This window comes from Empidonax traillii, unplaced genomic scaffold (assembly GCF_003031625.1).
Source record: "Empidonax traillii isolate 1590-97213 ecotype Southwest subspecies unplaced genomic scaffold, ASM303162v1 scaffold51:size1492887, whole genome shotgun sequence".
NCBI classification, from domain to species: Eukaryota; Metazoa; Chordata; class Aves; order Passeriformes; family Tyrannidae; genus Empidonax; species Empidonax traillii.
In genome coordinates, this window is record NW_020955244.1 from 125,403 (window position 1) to 141,915 (window position 16,513).

Genomic DNA, 16,513 nt, shown 5'->3' on the forward strand with positions numbered 1-16,513 from the left:
CTGCGATGCCTTCACAAAAACACACAGACCCCCAAAACAAGCACCTTCCCCTCTAGTTTGCCTTGAAAAGTGAGTGTGGCTGCCCTCATGCTCGGTACACCCCACTCAGTATAATCCACTTAACAAAAATCATTACAATGGTACTTCTTTGCCTTCCTCTCAGGGTTTTTATGACTAGGTTTTAGCACACAATCTACTGAGACATACGTAAGGTGTCAACTGTTATTTAGGAATTCCCTCCTGGAGGCTGCTTAACTTGAACTCACAAATTTGTTTCATGGCTATGATGGGATATGAACATAAATTAATATTAAGCAGTAAAATATCACAAAATTGCCATGTCTTTCAGTTGCCCATGTGTTTGATACCAGCATGTAGCATGATCTCACACAACTGTCAATAGGATGCTCTATACAGAAATAACATCAGCCCAAAATACAGCCACGATGAGTGTTAACCTGGTTCAAAGTTGCTTAAAGCTTACTGAGTTCTTTGAATCAGTGCACCTGTTTCAAAACACACTTTCAGATGTGTTTTGAGTTTGTATTTTTACAGTGTTACTGCTTATGCTTAACACACTCTTCCAGTAATACAAACAAGCAAGTAGCAAGTATTTACAGTGGTGCTTGTGTAAAACTGAGCAGACTGATTTCTTTTTGTTGCCACAAAAAAAAAAAAAAAAAAAAAAAAAAAAAAAAAAAGAAGAAAAGAAAAAAGAAAAGAAAATTGCCTTGAGTCTCACAGCCTGTTTCAGTGTGCAGCAAGAGGAAGCTGCCCCAAGGGGAGCTGCTCACACCTCTTCCTTATCCCCAGATACAGCCATGGCACCCGCAGGCGATTAAAGCAGTAGCCAGCCGGCTGCAAAGAACATGAAGCTACCATGCACTTTTGACCACACAGAGCTTCAGGAGAGCCCCTTCCTCCCATTTCTCTGTTTGATTTGAGACTCAACCAGATTTAAGAATACAATAATCAGTTCACCGAGTTTAAAGAGCAAAATTTCAATGATCATGTTCCTAGTAGCTACTTTCTCCTTCCCTTGTGGTATAGCTGGCGTGGTTGTAGCAAGGTGACTGGCCGCGGTTGTCCCAGGCGGTGCATGCTGTCAGCGCCAGTGCCTGGGGCTCCGGCATCAGTGGCGGTCATAGGCGGTGGCGGTGGCTGGTGGGGCTGCCCCACGGGCCGCAGTGCTGTAGTAGTAGGGGGAGCCTGTGAGAGATGAGACCACCGTGAGGAAGACAAAGGTGGAAAGGTGCCAGCTTGAAGCATTCTGACATGGGTGGCAGAGAGCTCTCCAGCCAGAGCTTCAATAAAGGCTGGGTAATTAGAATAAAAATCACATTCACATAATCTGCATAAGAAGTGGGTACCATTGCTTTGCATTGCTGCTGGCAGTTCGATACCTTCTTCCCTTCCTTCACTCAAAACATCAATTTCATTTACTTCACCAAAACAGTTAATTACTTTTTAGAATGAAAGGTCAAAATATTACAGTCACAACATACTAGCACATTGTTACTTCTTTGATTTTCCCCCCTTATTTTGGGGAGGAGGAGGTGGAGGAGGCTGAACTCCAAAGCATTCAACACATTTCACTGAAAGCACTTATTTAGTGAGAAAAGGCCTGAAAAATATTGGTGATGATTTTTTTCTGTCCTGCAAAGCTACAGAGTGGTAGATAGAGTGATCACTCAAGGATCACCAGGAACCTGGACTGTTTGCTTGAAAGATGAACAGCCTTTGACTTGTACCTACAGAGATGCCAATCTGTCCAGACAGCACCACTTGTTAAAAAACGTTCCAAGCACACCAGCAATGAAGCCAACTCTGCACCATCCTAAGAAGAGAGTCAGTCAAAAAATTTCAAGGTACTACTACTTTGGTCTGCAAGTCCAGTTATGCATGTATGAGATGTAAGGCACATCACAGTGCAGAAGAAGCCCCTTGGAATGACTCATACTTGGACACGTGCATCTGAGACCACCAGGTAGCTTTGGACGGGCAACAAAGAGCCAACACAAGCCACAGCTCTGGAGCAGTCAGGGCTGTAAGGTCTGTTTTCATGAGAGCTGCCATCCATCCTGAACTCTTTGCCTTCAAAGCACATGGGACAGTAGTCTGACAGACATGCCAAAGGGTCTTCAAAGCCCTAGATGTGACTTGCTGCAGAGGGAATAAATTCTGTTACTTCATCGAGTCAGAGGAGCTGACTCCACCAGGAGAAGGTGGTGCTACCAGAGCTCAGTGGGGCCTGCGGATCTCTTAGGAAAACATCAGTGGCAGTGAAGCCTAAGGTGTGTTTTTGGCTGTTTACTTCCCACCCCAGACTTTAGAAAACCCTGCTCCTGCAGGTTCAGTGATTGCCCAGTCTTTGGGTGTAGGCTGAGTGTGGCAGTGCCCCAGTTGTTCCACCACCATGACCCTGCACAGCCTCTGGAGCAGGAAGGAGAAACCCAGTTGGCATGCCCACATGCTGCTGTTCACCTGCTCTCTGCTGAGCCAAGAGCCTCCACCCCCAGGAGGCTGGAGAATCTTTTGGCCTTTCCTCCTGCTGCACAGTCTCCAGACGAAGGCTTTGCTGTTCAGCCTAAAATGACCTCAGAGATTACTGCTGGTTCAAAAGCCCAAACAGAGATTGTCAGTTTCGCAGTCAGTCTCTAAGAGGAAGCTCACACATGATCACCATTAACCATTGGCAACATGCAGGGCTACCTCACTGTTGTGGGTCCACAAGGATCCATCTGACAGACAAAGCCCACCTGTTCCTTCTAGGCTGCTTTCATTCACAGTGTCACATCAGGAAATCATCTCAGCCTTCATCACTAACCTCCTGCTTCTCATTTCCAGGGAAGCACAAGCTGATGCATCAAAGAAACAGAGCTCTGCCAGCATCTGCTATTGCACAGTATGTGCAATGAGCTCCTTGGCACAGGCGCAGCGAATTAAACTTCTTTTTCATGATCAGTGTCATCCTGACGTGGTACTCTGCATCAGCAATTCCGAGGGGTCAGAAACAAAGGGGTTTGGCTACTGGAATGTGGCTTCTGCACCAGTCAGTGCTGTGGCAGAGCAGGAGCTTGTATGCAGGGAGACAGCCTGTGTTGTCCTCAGTATCCTCTTTAGTGACTCAGATATTCATGCTTAAAAATCAGACAAAGCCACTACAAAGGGCTGGGTTTAAAAGGAGATAAACCAGTCTTCAGGAGTGTCATCCCACCTGACTGGAAAGGCAGTTTTACCACATCCAAGAACAACTCAAAAGGGTCTGTGAAATCACTGGACAAGATAAGTATTTGCAAAGTTGCCTGAATACAAACTCCTAGGCAGGAACCTAACCCATCTAAGTTTCTTTAGTAAAAAGTAAAAATTTGAAGTCATAGTAAATGGTGGCAAAGCAGATCCATTCAGAGAGTCATTATCCCATTGACTGTTGCACAAGTATAGAGCTGACATCCTTGTATTATCTGCTGAGGGCACCACAACTGCTATCCTAGGCTGGACAGACAGTCCTCTTCCAGGAAACTGACATGAGATTAACAAGCCCCTGACTCAGGAATGGTATTTCCTGGAGAGAATACTAGAAAGATTGAGAAAGATAGTGAATACCTTTCTCATTGGCAGCCTAAAATTAAATGCTGTATACTGACTATCCCAGTCAAAATCAAGCCATTGAAAACATGGAAGCCTTCCCTGGTCAAACTGGTCAAGTGAACAAAGGCAAGTGTGACAGTACACAAGACTTTGAAATGTGCATGTCCAGTCTAGCTAGGATTTTAGGGATGTTCACTGTAGCAAGTGACCTGGGGGCTGCACTCTTGGGGTGCCCAGTTTTCTGGCCCATGTCCATCCAATGATCCATGGGGATCATTTTGCACTGCTGGACAGGCAGTATCTTGAGACAAAATAACTCACAGGTCAGTGAAGGGTGGAAATACTCTCTTCACCTAGAACATCACAACAATATCGATATTGAGCAGCCAGTGATGGTTCCAGCAGAAACCCCAGTTCCTACCAGCACCAGAACCAGCACAGGCCATAACAGCTCAACTCAGGCAGAGGGATGAAAAATCCAAAGAAGGGATCTAGAAGCGCCGAACAATTTCACCCTGACTCATGGAGCAGTGTCTGAGTCCCACCAGAGATGGATGCAGCACTTTATGAGATTATCGAGTAAATAGGACCTTTTGGGGGTCAGGGCCTTTGTTTTTCCATTCCCTCTCCCTCCACTTCTGTTCTGACTCGATGCAGCTACCAAAGCCCAATATTTCTCCCATGCTTTCCGAAGGTCTTACATTTCTCTCAAGTTGGATGTTTCTGGTTTGCCTTTCAGCAGTGCAATTGAAAAAGCTTGTATTTAAAGTGAAAAATGAAAGTATTCACTCTTCCTGTCACCATGCCCCCATCCAGAACAGACTTGTCTACCCCTCTGTCATTTTTCCTTTCTAATTCATACTATCATCTATTTATTTCTTGACACAGTCATTTCTAGTGCCTACTTATTCCCCAATCTTTCCACAGAAACCCACAGAGGAATTGAATCTAACCCTAATTGACTAGCTCCAAGACCTGCCTTTGTGTGAATCATGCCAGCACTGGCAACCAGAACACCACAATCGTGCAGCCAAACCCACCCAACCAGTGCACAGGGACCACATCCATGTTGGACATGGGACACCACATCAAATGGAACCCACAGCAAGCATCACTGAACCAAATACTACAAGGTAGCACAAAATTGAATCATTTTTCTTCATTAGACAGTGTTGCTGTTATCCACTCTTAGCATGCACACACTAAGCTGACCCTATTCTGGCAAGCACCAATATGTGCTGACAGTGACAGCATGAGGCCCAGGACTCATGCACGTACCTTCATGCGCATCCCTGCACTGTACCACTTGCAAGCAATTCACTGCACAGTGTGGAAAAAAACAAACAAACAAACAAAACCAACAAAAACAACCACCAACAACAAAACAAACAAACAAACAAACAAACAACAACAACCAAAACAACCACCAAAACAAACAAAAACACCAAACCACAAACCAGGAAAAAGGGGCCTTTCCCTCACCTCCATGTCTGGCTTTGAGATGGGGACACCTCCTACAGCCACCAAGCCAGACACCTCATGAGTGACCAAGGTTTGTGACTTCTTCCCAGCACATCCCCCTGAGAACTCAAGGTCTGTCCTCACTCCTGCTTTGGTCAAGGAGGGACCAACCTCCACAGAAGAGGCTGTCATGTCTCTGCCACACAAGGGTGTGGGTGCCAACAGGGCTGACAGCAGGACACAAGAGCAGGCAGATGCTGCAGAGCAGCAGCAGGCAACTGACTTCTTCTGCCCTTGCTTCTCTTGACCACTCTGGAGGACTGTGGCTTGGTTGTCTGCCCTTCCCCAAGGAAGGGTACCAAAGCAGCGGGGCACAGAATTTGGGCTTGCTCCAGAGAGAACAGTCCCCCATCTCCACCATTTCCCACAACAGTGGGGTCAGATGTGGCTTGGCTTCATGGTGCACAGGAGTGGGGAGCACCAAAGCAAGAGCAGAGCAGGCACTGGGGTGATGGTGAGCAGCTGGTGCTCTTCTGGGGCCAGACAGCCTCTTCCCACTGCCTGCACGCCACAAGCATGGTTCTGCCTTCCCATGAGGACACCACCTCACACCCCTCACTGCTGCTCCACGTGCACAGGACAAGGAGTGGAGACTAACAACCACAGCTTTCTCACCATTCTCATCTGTCTCTCAGTTCCTATTTTCTTTATGCCTCCCAAAAATAATTTTTCAACCCAAGTATCCTTTCTTCCTACCACTTGCAAATCATGGCATCTTTCTTTTTAGCTGCTCTTTCACAGGTCTCAGCCTGGTGTGATTGCTGCCGTGTAATTCTTCCTTGCCAGCACAGGGAATTAATTGAACATAGGCACTGTTAAGTGCTTACAGTATTACACTTTCATCTCAGTGAAAGGAACAGGACTTTGTAAAACAAACTGTGTCAGGCAATGTACCAGTCCTGATTAATTTTGTCAGGGTTTCTGTTCTGAGGCTGATACTGCCAGAGCTTGCTCTCAGGAGAGAATTACTAAATGCTCTCACGTATACTCCTGAGAGGAGTGGAAGCATCCTGGATATAGTTCAAATTAACCTCCTCTCCACAGCAGGTGCTCAGGGTCATCACATGGCATCTTCTGGGTTTGAAGGGAGACTTGGGGTAGGTTTTTAAGGCACTGCCACAGACTCCTACTTGCCCTGAATTAGCAGTGGGATTAGCAGGTACTAGGAAGATGGGGGTGCAGGAGCAGGCTTCCAGTGACAAAGACAGAATTGTGGTTAAGAGGGATTTTTGCAAGGCACAAGAGATGTCTGACCCACAGCCTATGGCTGATTGTGGAGACATTGCTCAGATCATATCACTGTACTTAAACCTACCGGTGGTCAGACAAGGGGATTCTCCCTCCAGAAATCTCCAGTCCCCCCCATGTTGTGACCAGGCTGAACTGAAATGATAAATAATCTTCAGGACTTGCTGCAGAACAAAAATTCCCAATTTCTTTTTCTTTTTGATGCATCAAGACTTGCAGTTCATAACTCCAAATCAATGTGTTGTTGAACACTCAAAGCAATATAATCTTATCTGTACAGTGACTGAGCCTGTGTTTACTGAAACAAGAAGATTTTGAAAATGTCAAAACAAAGTATATTGAAGAGGAAAAAAAAAAAAAGAAGGCAAGATTATATATTTTAACAATTCACAACAAAAAATAAAACTAAACAAAAAATAAAATTAAACAAAAAAAGCATGAAACATTTCCACTTCAATAAAGCTGAAGTTTCTGAAAACAGTAGCATCTAAATTTTTCTGCCCTTGCCTCATTTAAACACAGATTCACAGCATGCTGCTGAGTAAATACTGCTGGAGAGATCCCTGCCAGCCTGAGACACAAGCGTTGCTGCAAGGAGCATGCCATCTCCGTAACTGTGCTCATATGGCAAAGATGAGATGGAACTTGCCCCCAAAATGCATCATTCAAAAAGGAAAAGAGAAAAAGAGGATGAATGGAGAAGAAAGGGAATGGCAAAGGTAAAAGCTGTCCTGGCAGCAAACAGCTGTCTCCTACCAGCCTCTGCTTTAAAGTCTTCTCCTGATCCAGACCTATGCATCTCCAACATATTCAGAGTACCATGTAGACCTACCTTGCATGGCACCCTGGACAGCACACTCAGAGCTGGTAAAAGCCCATTCTCTCAAATGAAGAGTTGAGTAGGTCATGGTCACAACTGGATGCTGATAGAGTCGAAAGGTTACTGCCCACCCCTGTGAGGCATCACAGAGCTCAGGAATGGCTTTGGGATGGCTCCGGATGGTGCACACATCCTCCCTTGTGGTGGTGGACACCCACAGGCAGGAGCACAGCGCACAGCTCAGGTGCCCCTCCAAAAGCCCTGAAGAAGGGCAGGGTTAGGGCTGGGTTGTCATTTATTTTCAGCGTCACGCCTGTTTCTTTACTGGTTTGCACGCATAATTTAGAAAGTCACCTACAACTGGCTTCCTAGGCCCATCCATGATGCAAAGCATTGCTGAAGCAGCTCTTCTGCTTCCAAAGGAGATGCAAAATGAGATATGAAGAAAGCATCGTGTACGCTCTTCCTCCTGGCAAAAGCATCTTTCCCACGCAGCCCAGCCAAGATCCCACCAGCACTACCAGCTGTGGCCATGGAAACTGTGAGTTTGAGCACAGGGACTCCCCTGGCTTTGTGCAGCTATGCCCATCCATATTAGCTGGAGATCTGTCTGCTGATTTATGATGGAAGCGCTAACAAACCCATAAATGTGGCACAGCAAATAGCAGCATTATACCAGCACCATGGCATGAGAGGCAGAGGCAGTCTATGGCTCCCCAAGGATTTGTTTAAGGACAAGAACAATGATGAATACAGCCTGGGTGGTTCAATTACATGGGGACTCAATTACTTAAAACAAAGAAACTGGAAGAAAAAAGTATGACAAAAATTCAAAATTATTTCGCTGCTGGAGGTCACATATAACAGCCCTGTCATCCATAAATCTGGAAATCTCTAAGGCATGCTAGTCCTGTGTTGAGAGATGACAATTAATTGGTATTTTACTTACCTCATCCATGCAAATTATGCAGGGAAAATTCTAATTACTGCATGCTACATGTATATAAGGTCAAAGGGGGCCAGCTTTTGACAGTAGTGTAAAATGGATTATGTTTATCCTTCACATGAGGGCTATGATCCTGCATGAGCTACAGGGCTTCTGTCTCCCACTGCTTGTAGGGACTGTGCTGGCGTCAGCAACGCTGCATGGGCATGGTGGTCCCTTGCAAAGGAGGGATGGAGTGGGCACACACACACAATTGGGGCACAAATGCATCATGAGGTCAGGGAGAGATGCAAAGCACTTGCATGAGGAAGCAGCAGTGGCATGGGGACTGATGGGGCTTACATCTGGCTGTAAGCAAGCTGGCACTCCAAGTTTTGTCTGCACAGGATCCCTTACCCTCAACACAATGGGGATCATGCCTTCTGGCAACACCCTATGCCTATCCAAGGATTTTATCAGGCAGAAGCAGGACAACAAGGGGTTTGGGTCAGGGCTTCTTGGCAAAGGGAATCATGAATAATTGTGCACCCCACAGGAGACCTGCAGTCCCATGCATGGGCTGAGCATAGGGACTGAGGACCAGGCCACTACACATGTTCTGCCCACCCCAGGGGCAGAAAAACACCACACACATTGCTCTGAGCTCTCAAGGCAGGAGTAGCCACTTACCCAGCAGTCCAGGGTTGGGAAACCTCCAGGAGTCGTTGTATGTTGAATACTGTGGATGGCTGTACGGGGTCCCAGAAAATTCACTCCCTAAGTTAAAGAGACAGAACAAAAGGTCACTTGATTTGAGTTGACAGTTACCATTCTGGGAGAAAGGAGCTCTTCAGTGTGCACTGTTCTCCAGTGATAGCTGCAGTAAAAGCACTGTTGGACACCTTGAGGAAGGGCAATATGGGTGGGCAAATTATGAAGTTATTGGGTGCAGCCATCTTTTTTGCATCCTTTTCATGCCGTAGCTCAGCCCTGCTGAGCTAGTGGGATTTTCTCAGGCAGCCCATGCTGAGGATCAAGGGAATGAGTGGGGATGAAGAGGCCTTTGGGACATGCTGATGGGGCTAGTCCTTGCCTCTATGGCCCTACAGCACTCAGGGCAAGTAACACAATACAAGGACAGGGCTGCTCAGATAGGGTCTCTGCTGCAGGACAAGATGAACCAGCCCATCTTCTAGATACTGGGTACCCTTCCAGGAGAACATGGTCACAGTCCCAGACCATTTGTCCAACACTGTAAGCCAAGGAGAAGGATGTTTGCATCAGTTTCAGACGTCTTGAACCTTCTAGACAAAGGCAGAAAAAATGCTTGAAGAGCTATTTATCACCTTGCCAGCACCCGCTCTTCCCATCTGTTTGTTCTCTTCACATGTCACCTCCTGCTTCATACTTCAGCTGCAAGTTATTCAGTACAGAGCCTTGCACCATGGGGCTCTGACCCAGGCCCACCTCCATGCAAATACCAACACTGCTGCTGCTTTACTAGAAAATTTTCCTCAAATGACAGATTTCCACTCTCCTCTGCCCTTCTTCCTCCTTTCCTTCTCTTTCTCCCACTCATAAATATATACATGCACAGGGCAGCATAGCAGCAGAAAGGGTAGGTTTCCTTAGCCAAGAGGAAAGGGCTGCCACCCTGCAGTAGAAGATGCTGACCATGACCTTTGCCTGCTCTGGTCCTTGGTGTTGGTGCAGCCCCCATACCATACCCAGGAGCTGCCTTTACCCCAGCTGGGCAGTAGACTCCTGATGCCATATCCAGAGCACCCAAGGCCCAGCACAACTAAGAGACCCACCCTGGAAACCACACTTGGGTCCCCAGGCCAGTAAGAGGCCTTCTCTCTCAGGACAGAGTTTAGGCATGTTGCTGGCCTGCTGGCTCCAGGGGAGAGGGAATGATGCTCTTGCCACCAAAATATAGGGTCAGATCTATCTATCTATCTATCTATCTATCTATCTATCTATCTATCTATCTATCTATCTACCTGGTCAGATCTAGATCATCTTGGTCTCCACATGATGCTGCTTCAGTGAAAATGAGTTACCTCTCCATCTGCACCGCAAGATGAACACACTGAGCGTGCTGACAGCAGGACCGGCCCATCATTGATCTGCTCCAGGAGGTCTCTGTTAGAAGTCTCTCTCTTCGTTTTTTCTGACTGCCCTTCAGACCCATGGGACTGCATCTAACGGCTTCAGCCTGCTTCCTCCCCCTGCTCCCCCGACACAGCATCCTCAGAGAGGAGGTCCCAAGTCACCAGCACCAAGTGCTTCCATGCTCAGCACACCTTGCTGTGCCAACCACATCGCTTCACAAACTCAGAGAGGGTTTCCTTAGTGCCTCTAAGGAATGGAAATAATTCACCATGAGCCAGAAAGAATAGAGCTGTTTTCAGACCCCTCTTCACAGTGAAGTACACCATACCTACAATTTCTCTCTGCTCCTGACCCTATGTATGATAGATGACTTTGGCATCTGAATGTTACCTCCATCACTATGCTCACTCTAAAAGCGGGAGGCATGGCAAAGCTGGCAATGCCAGAAGAGATGTCAGGAGCCACCTGATGTACCAGGGCCACTGGCAAAAGCATCTGCATTGCCTTCTGCAAGCCAGGAATCCGGATCTCTGCTGCAGGACACAGCAGCTTCTCTCTGGTCCTTTCTGCCTCTGCACCACCACAGCTGAGGCTGTTGTCTCACCTAGAGCCCTCCCTGCTTGCCCTGTGCTCCCAAAGCTTTTCAGCTTCCAGCAGGTCTCTGGCCCAGCTTAGTCTTTCTGCTGTTTGCCCAAGCCTGCAAAGCACAAGAGCAGCAATAAGTCTGGGAATTTCACTTGTGAGTATCATGATGTTTCCCAGTTCTTGAAGACTCACAGCCAGATCCCCCTGCCAGTGTGTGGTGCACAGAAATCCCTTCATCCTCTGGGTGCCTCTTCTACAGGGAGGAGATCACGCACCACCTCTTCAGGGGTTTCATTTCTTGCTTTCCACAGGGAAGTGAGAAATTCAAAGATTTAACCCTTTTTAGTTGCACAAAACAGTTGGGCTGCCTGACCAACATGACATGAGAAAGATGATGGGAGAGTCTTCCTACCACGTCCTCCCGTGGAGCTGCACAGTGCATGGACAGAGGGACAGGACAGACAGGACAGACTTTGATCCCTGGTGCAAGTTATTTGTATAGAGTGCACAGAAGAACCTGTCCTGTCCTTTGTGCACTAGGAGCACCCCAGGCTTCAAAGGAAGCTCACAGTGAACTGTCACATGCCTGCAAGAGCTCTGTCCCATGGGAGAGCATGCTCCCCTTGGACAACCCCTCATTCTCAGCTGTCCCACCGCCCTCTTTCCCTCCCTCTTTCTCTCGCTGCCTCCCTCCCTCCCTCCCCTTCACACATGTCGCTCCCCTCTCCTGTTCTCCCGAGGCTGCACAGACCCAGTCTGTCCCATGCTGATGCTGTGCACGCCATGAAGCGGGCAGCAGTGCTTTCTAAATGTTCATCAGTGCTGCAGCAGGGCTGCGGGTGGGAATGGGCTGACATTTCATTGTTTCATCCTCTCCTGCCTTGCTCTCCTCCCCCACCATCCCCACTGCCCTCCTCCCCACACTAGCACACAGACACACATCGTGGACCCTCTCTAGGGGATGCTCCAGTGCCTGTCAGGCTGAGGCTTCCAATTCTCTGTTTTTTATGCCTCAGTGGTCAGGGTGTCAAGCTCCTGCAGTACAGACTAGCCAGGAGCTCGAGGAGTCACTGAGCACCATCAGCTCAGTGACAGTGTTGCTTGCTTCTTAACATACTCTGCATATCCATCAGCCTTGCAGGGGGGAAAAAAGAGAACGGGAGGCAGAGAGCGTGCGCACGCGCACGTGCGAGAGAGAGTGAGAGAGAGAGAGAGAAGGACAGGAAGGAAAACGAGAGGAAAGAAACACGAGAGAGGGGAGGGGGAAAGGAGAAAGTCTCAAGCCCTGCTAGTACAACCGCAGCACTTGGGCAGACATAAGTAAAACTAAGATAGATGAATGAACGCTGCATGACTGCCTCGTGAATTCCACCAGCTATTCTAAGGTCCATCAGCTACACTTCTTGACAGCAGTTTTTACCAGCTGGCCCTTGTCCCGTTCAAAAACAAACACAACAGATCAGCCACCCAGGGACGCACACGCAGCATGTCACGCGCATGAGAACGATGCCTGCCTGCACCACGAGGAAGGGGTGGCAATTGGGCATATCCCTCCTTCACATGAAATGGTAAGCCCCCTCCTCAGTAGTTCTTACCTCGCTGAGACAAAAAAGACATAAAACAAAGGGTTCCTGCCAGAGTTAGCCCACCTCTTGCCATAGACGTGGCTCCACACTGCCACGGTGCTCTGTGTGGCTGTAGCCCAAAAGGGGACCCTTCCACCCCCACCCTCACCCCCCCACCCCCCCACCAAGGGAGAGGTACAGCGGAAGAATGAAAAAAGGATGATTCCCAGTAACACCGCTGCTACAAGCCAGAGGCAAGAGCTGGGAGATGTGTTCCACCTTGAGATGGTGGGACAGAGATATAGGCCCCTTGCCCACAGGGTGAACTCAGGTGGCTACAGACAGTCTGATGGCGGTAGCTGGACCTTCAGCTGCAAAACTGTCCATTCTGCAGCATTTTCTCTGGGAATTATCAACTCCCATTTACCAGTCTGCTTGGCTTTCAGGTAAGCTTCCTGCAAGTTCCCTTTGTAATTTTCAGGGAAAATAAAAAATGTGAGCATAAAAATCCTCAGAACCAAGAGGTGAAGGAAGAGATTTCACCATGTCTTTTATACTGCTGTGGCTTTAGAGAACTGCTTCTGCAGGAAATGGGGAAGATGCAGGCATATTCGTACACCGGTACTGGATGTGGGGCAGAAAGATGATGGAAAACTTCTGGTTCAGTTGAAAGGCAGGATGATGGGCAGATGCTCAAAGCAGGGCCAGCTCTGACAGAGATCATTTCATTCAAGGTGTGGAAACTTCCCAGACCAGAGAAAGCCTGACCACTGCTACTGCACTAACCCTGTTCACCATGTAGAGTATGCAGCTGCAGCCCCCTGAGATAGCACAGCAGTCATGAGTGTGTCCCTTAGCCTTGTCTCCTTGTGACTGTGTGATAATACCAGCAGAACCCAGCAGCCTAGTCAAACATGGAATAGGCTTGTTATCCTGCTGTTGGTACCTTTGGACCGAAAATGCAGTTTGAGCAAATACTCAGCAAAGAAGTCCCACGTGCCACTTCTAAGCATGCCACTGAAGTCTCAGAAGACTCCATGAATCAGAAGCTCCAGAGCTAGTACAGATCAACCAGATCCAGCTGCATGCAGACATACATGTTTGGACACTTTTTGCTGAGTTTTCTCAGATACCACGTTTTTGCATGTGCATTTGCAACAGGGAGAAACCATCAGGAACATGGGGGTGGATGACTATTACCAATGTGATGGCTGGTAATATAACATGCAGGTAATACGACAGCAGGTGGTACAACGTGCAGGTGAGACAATGCACCTTCCTCACTGCCCCAGCCATGGGACGGCTCACAGTTGTCACCCACTAGGGAGAGTGACCACAATCCCATGCCTGCGCTGTCCCTCCTGCCAGACCTGTTGCAGCCAGTGTTTCCTCAAGCCATCCCCACTACTGGCCCTTTTTTTTAATCAAGCTCTAGGTACAGGACAATGCCTTATGCAGCTCTTCCATTTGTCAGGAAATTAGGACAAACCAGAAAAAAATGGTGTTCAATAAACACAACTGCTTAGGGAACAGGAACAGAAGGTTGGGGGACAAAACTCAGATCCAGGCCAGGAACAGCAAGACCATGCCCACACCTTTTTGGGGTTCTGGTAAGTTTAAAAAGAAACTGCTGCATTTGTCCCTAGCCTGGGCTCCTGCAGACAAACAACTCTCCCCACGTAGTCTAACTTTCTCTTGTGCCAAGGGACCTTACTTTTTTTAATGAAAACTCTCACGACTTTTGTTTTTTATCATTTCATTTTGTGGAAGTAATCACATGGATCATAAATTTCTTCAGTGAATTACAATAACAGTCATTACGCTGGTAGCGAAGACATGCTTGACTGCATGGGGAACAGGGATAAGCACTGCACTGGGCCACACGTTCGTACCTGCACATCATCAACTGGCTCTGCGAGACAGCGGCTATCCAAACACAGCCTGGAAATCTATTATATCAAAGCTCTGCCTGCCATAAGGCAGCCATGGCCTGAGCTGGAGGTGGATATAAACCAAAGCAGAATTGCAGAATCACAGAATCACGGAATATGCTGAGTTGGAAGGAACACACAAGGATCATCGAATCCAACCCTTAACCCTGCACAGGACCATCCCGTAACATCACACCATGAGCCAAAGAATATCATCCAAATGCTTCTTGAACTCTGTCAGGCTTGGTGCTGTGACCACTTCCCTGGGGAGCTTGTTTCAGTGCCCAACTACCCTCTGGATGAAAAACCTTTTTCTAATATGCGATCTAAACCTCCCCTAATACAACTTCAGACCATTCCCTTTGGACCTTTCACTGGTCACTAGAGAGAAGAGATCAGTGCCTGCCCCTCCTCCTCCCCTCACTAGAAACTTGTAGACAGCAATGTGGTCTCCCCTCAGTCTCCTCTTCTCCAGGCTGAACAGACCAAGTGACCTCAGCCACTCCTCATACAGCCTCCCCTCAAGGCCCTTCACAATCTTCTTTGCCCTTCTTTGGATGCTCTCTGATAGCTAATGTCTTTCTTATATTGCAGTGACTAAACCGCACACAATATTCAAGGTGAGGCTGCACCACTACAAAGCAGAGTGGGACAATCACCTCCCTTGATCGTCTGGCAATGCTTCTGCCTGATGCCCCCAGGACACGGTTGACTCTCCTGGCTGCCAGGGCACTGCTGATTCATACAGAACTCACCATTAACCAGGACTCCCAAGTCCCTTTCCACGGCACTGCTTTCCAGCACGTCAATCCTCAGTCTGTCCATATATCCAGGGTTGACCCATCCCAGGAGCAGAATCTGGCACTTCCCCTTCTAGAATTTTGTATGATTGGTGATTGCCCAGTCCTCTAATTTGCTGAGGTCTCTCTGCAGGGCCTCCCCACTTTTGAGGTACTCCAAGTTTTGTGCCATCTAGAAACTTGCCTAGTATCCCTTCCAGTCCTGTATCCAAATCATATACAATGATGTGGAAGAGGACAGGGCCTAAGATGGAGCTCTGTGGAACCCCACAGGTGACAGGTTGCCAGTCTGATGTCATCCCAATCACTATTACCCTCTATGCTTGACCCGTGAGCCAACTGCTCACCCATCACATGATGTGTTTATCCAGCTGTGCCCTGAACAGTTTGTCCAGAAGGATCCTGGGATAGACAGTATCAAAAGTCTTAACTGAAATCTAAAAAGAATACATCAACTGGCTTCCCTTGATCAACTAGGTGGGTTACTTTATTGTAAAAGAAAATCAGGTTTGATGAGCAGGAGTTTCCTCTCATGAACCTGTGCTGGCTGTGATCAGTGACAGTGTTGTCCTTCAGGTGTTTTTCAACACCTCCAAGAATAATCTTCTCCACAGCGTCACTAGGCACTGGAGTGAGAATGACAGGCCTGTAGTTTCCGAGGTCCTCCTTCTTGCCTTTCTTGAAAACCGGGACAACGTCCATCAGCTTCCAGTCAGGTGGAACCTCTCTGGATTCCCAAGACCACTCAAAAATCATCAGGTGAGGTTTTGCAATGACATCTGCAGCTATTTGAGGATTCTGGGATGAATCCCATCAGGCCCCACAGATCTGTAGGGATCCAGCTGGAGCAGCAGATCCCACACAATTTCAGGGTCGACTAGTTGAACATTCGCACAGTCATGGTCCTCCAGCTTAGGGCACTGAGACCCTCTTGGTCTGTCATCCATGTTCAAGACAGAAGTAAAGAAAACATTAAACACCTCTGCTTTCTCTCTGTCCCTGTTTGTGAGGTTACCATCCTCATTCAGTAATGGGCCAATGATATGTCTATTCTGCCTATTGCCATTAATGTATTTGAAAAAAAAAATCTTTTTATTGTCCCCCACATTTCTGGCAGCTTCAACTCCAGCTGAGCTTTGGCTGCACGAATTTTCTCCCTACAGCATCAAGCAGAATCTCTGTATGCTTCCTGTGTCACTTTATCTTGCTTCCACTGGGCACACACATTCCTTTTTTGCTTTATTTTCAAGAGAATACCCCTGCTGAACCAAGCCAGCCCTCTGCCTCACCTGCTTAACTTCTGACATTTGTTAATTGCCTGCTCCTCTGTTTTTAGGAGGTAATGTTTAAAAAGTGACCAGCATTGATGAACGCTAGCACCTGCAAAAACATTTTTCCAGGGCACTTCCTTC

The 16,513-nt window shown here is 47.7% G+C and overlaps 1 protein-coding gene across 1 annotated transcript in view; it reads right to left on the reverse strand.

Annotated features, from left to right (window-relative positions):
* Positions 1–734: 734 nt before the first annotated feature.
* The window catches only part of PAX5 (paired box 5), a 131,303-nt gene continuing 115,524 nt past the window's right edge, over positions 735–16,513 (reverse strand). The window contains exons 9-10 of the mRNA XM_027879121.1: positions 8,796–8,882; positions 735–1,209 (exon numbers count right to left, since the gene is read on the reverse strand). Coding sequence (XP_027734922.1) covers positions 1,133–1,209; positions 8,796–8,882 — 164 coding nt within the window. The 3' untranslated portion in view covers positions 735–1,132. The remainder of the gene's footprint in view (positions 1,210–8,795; positions 8,883–16,513) is intronic.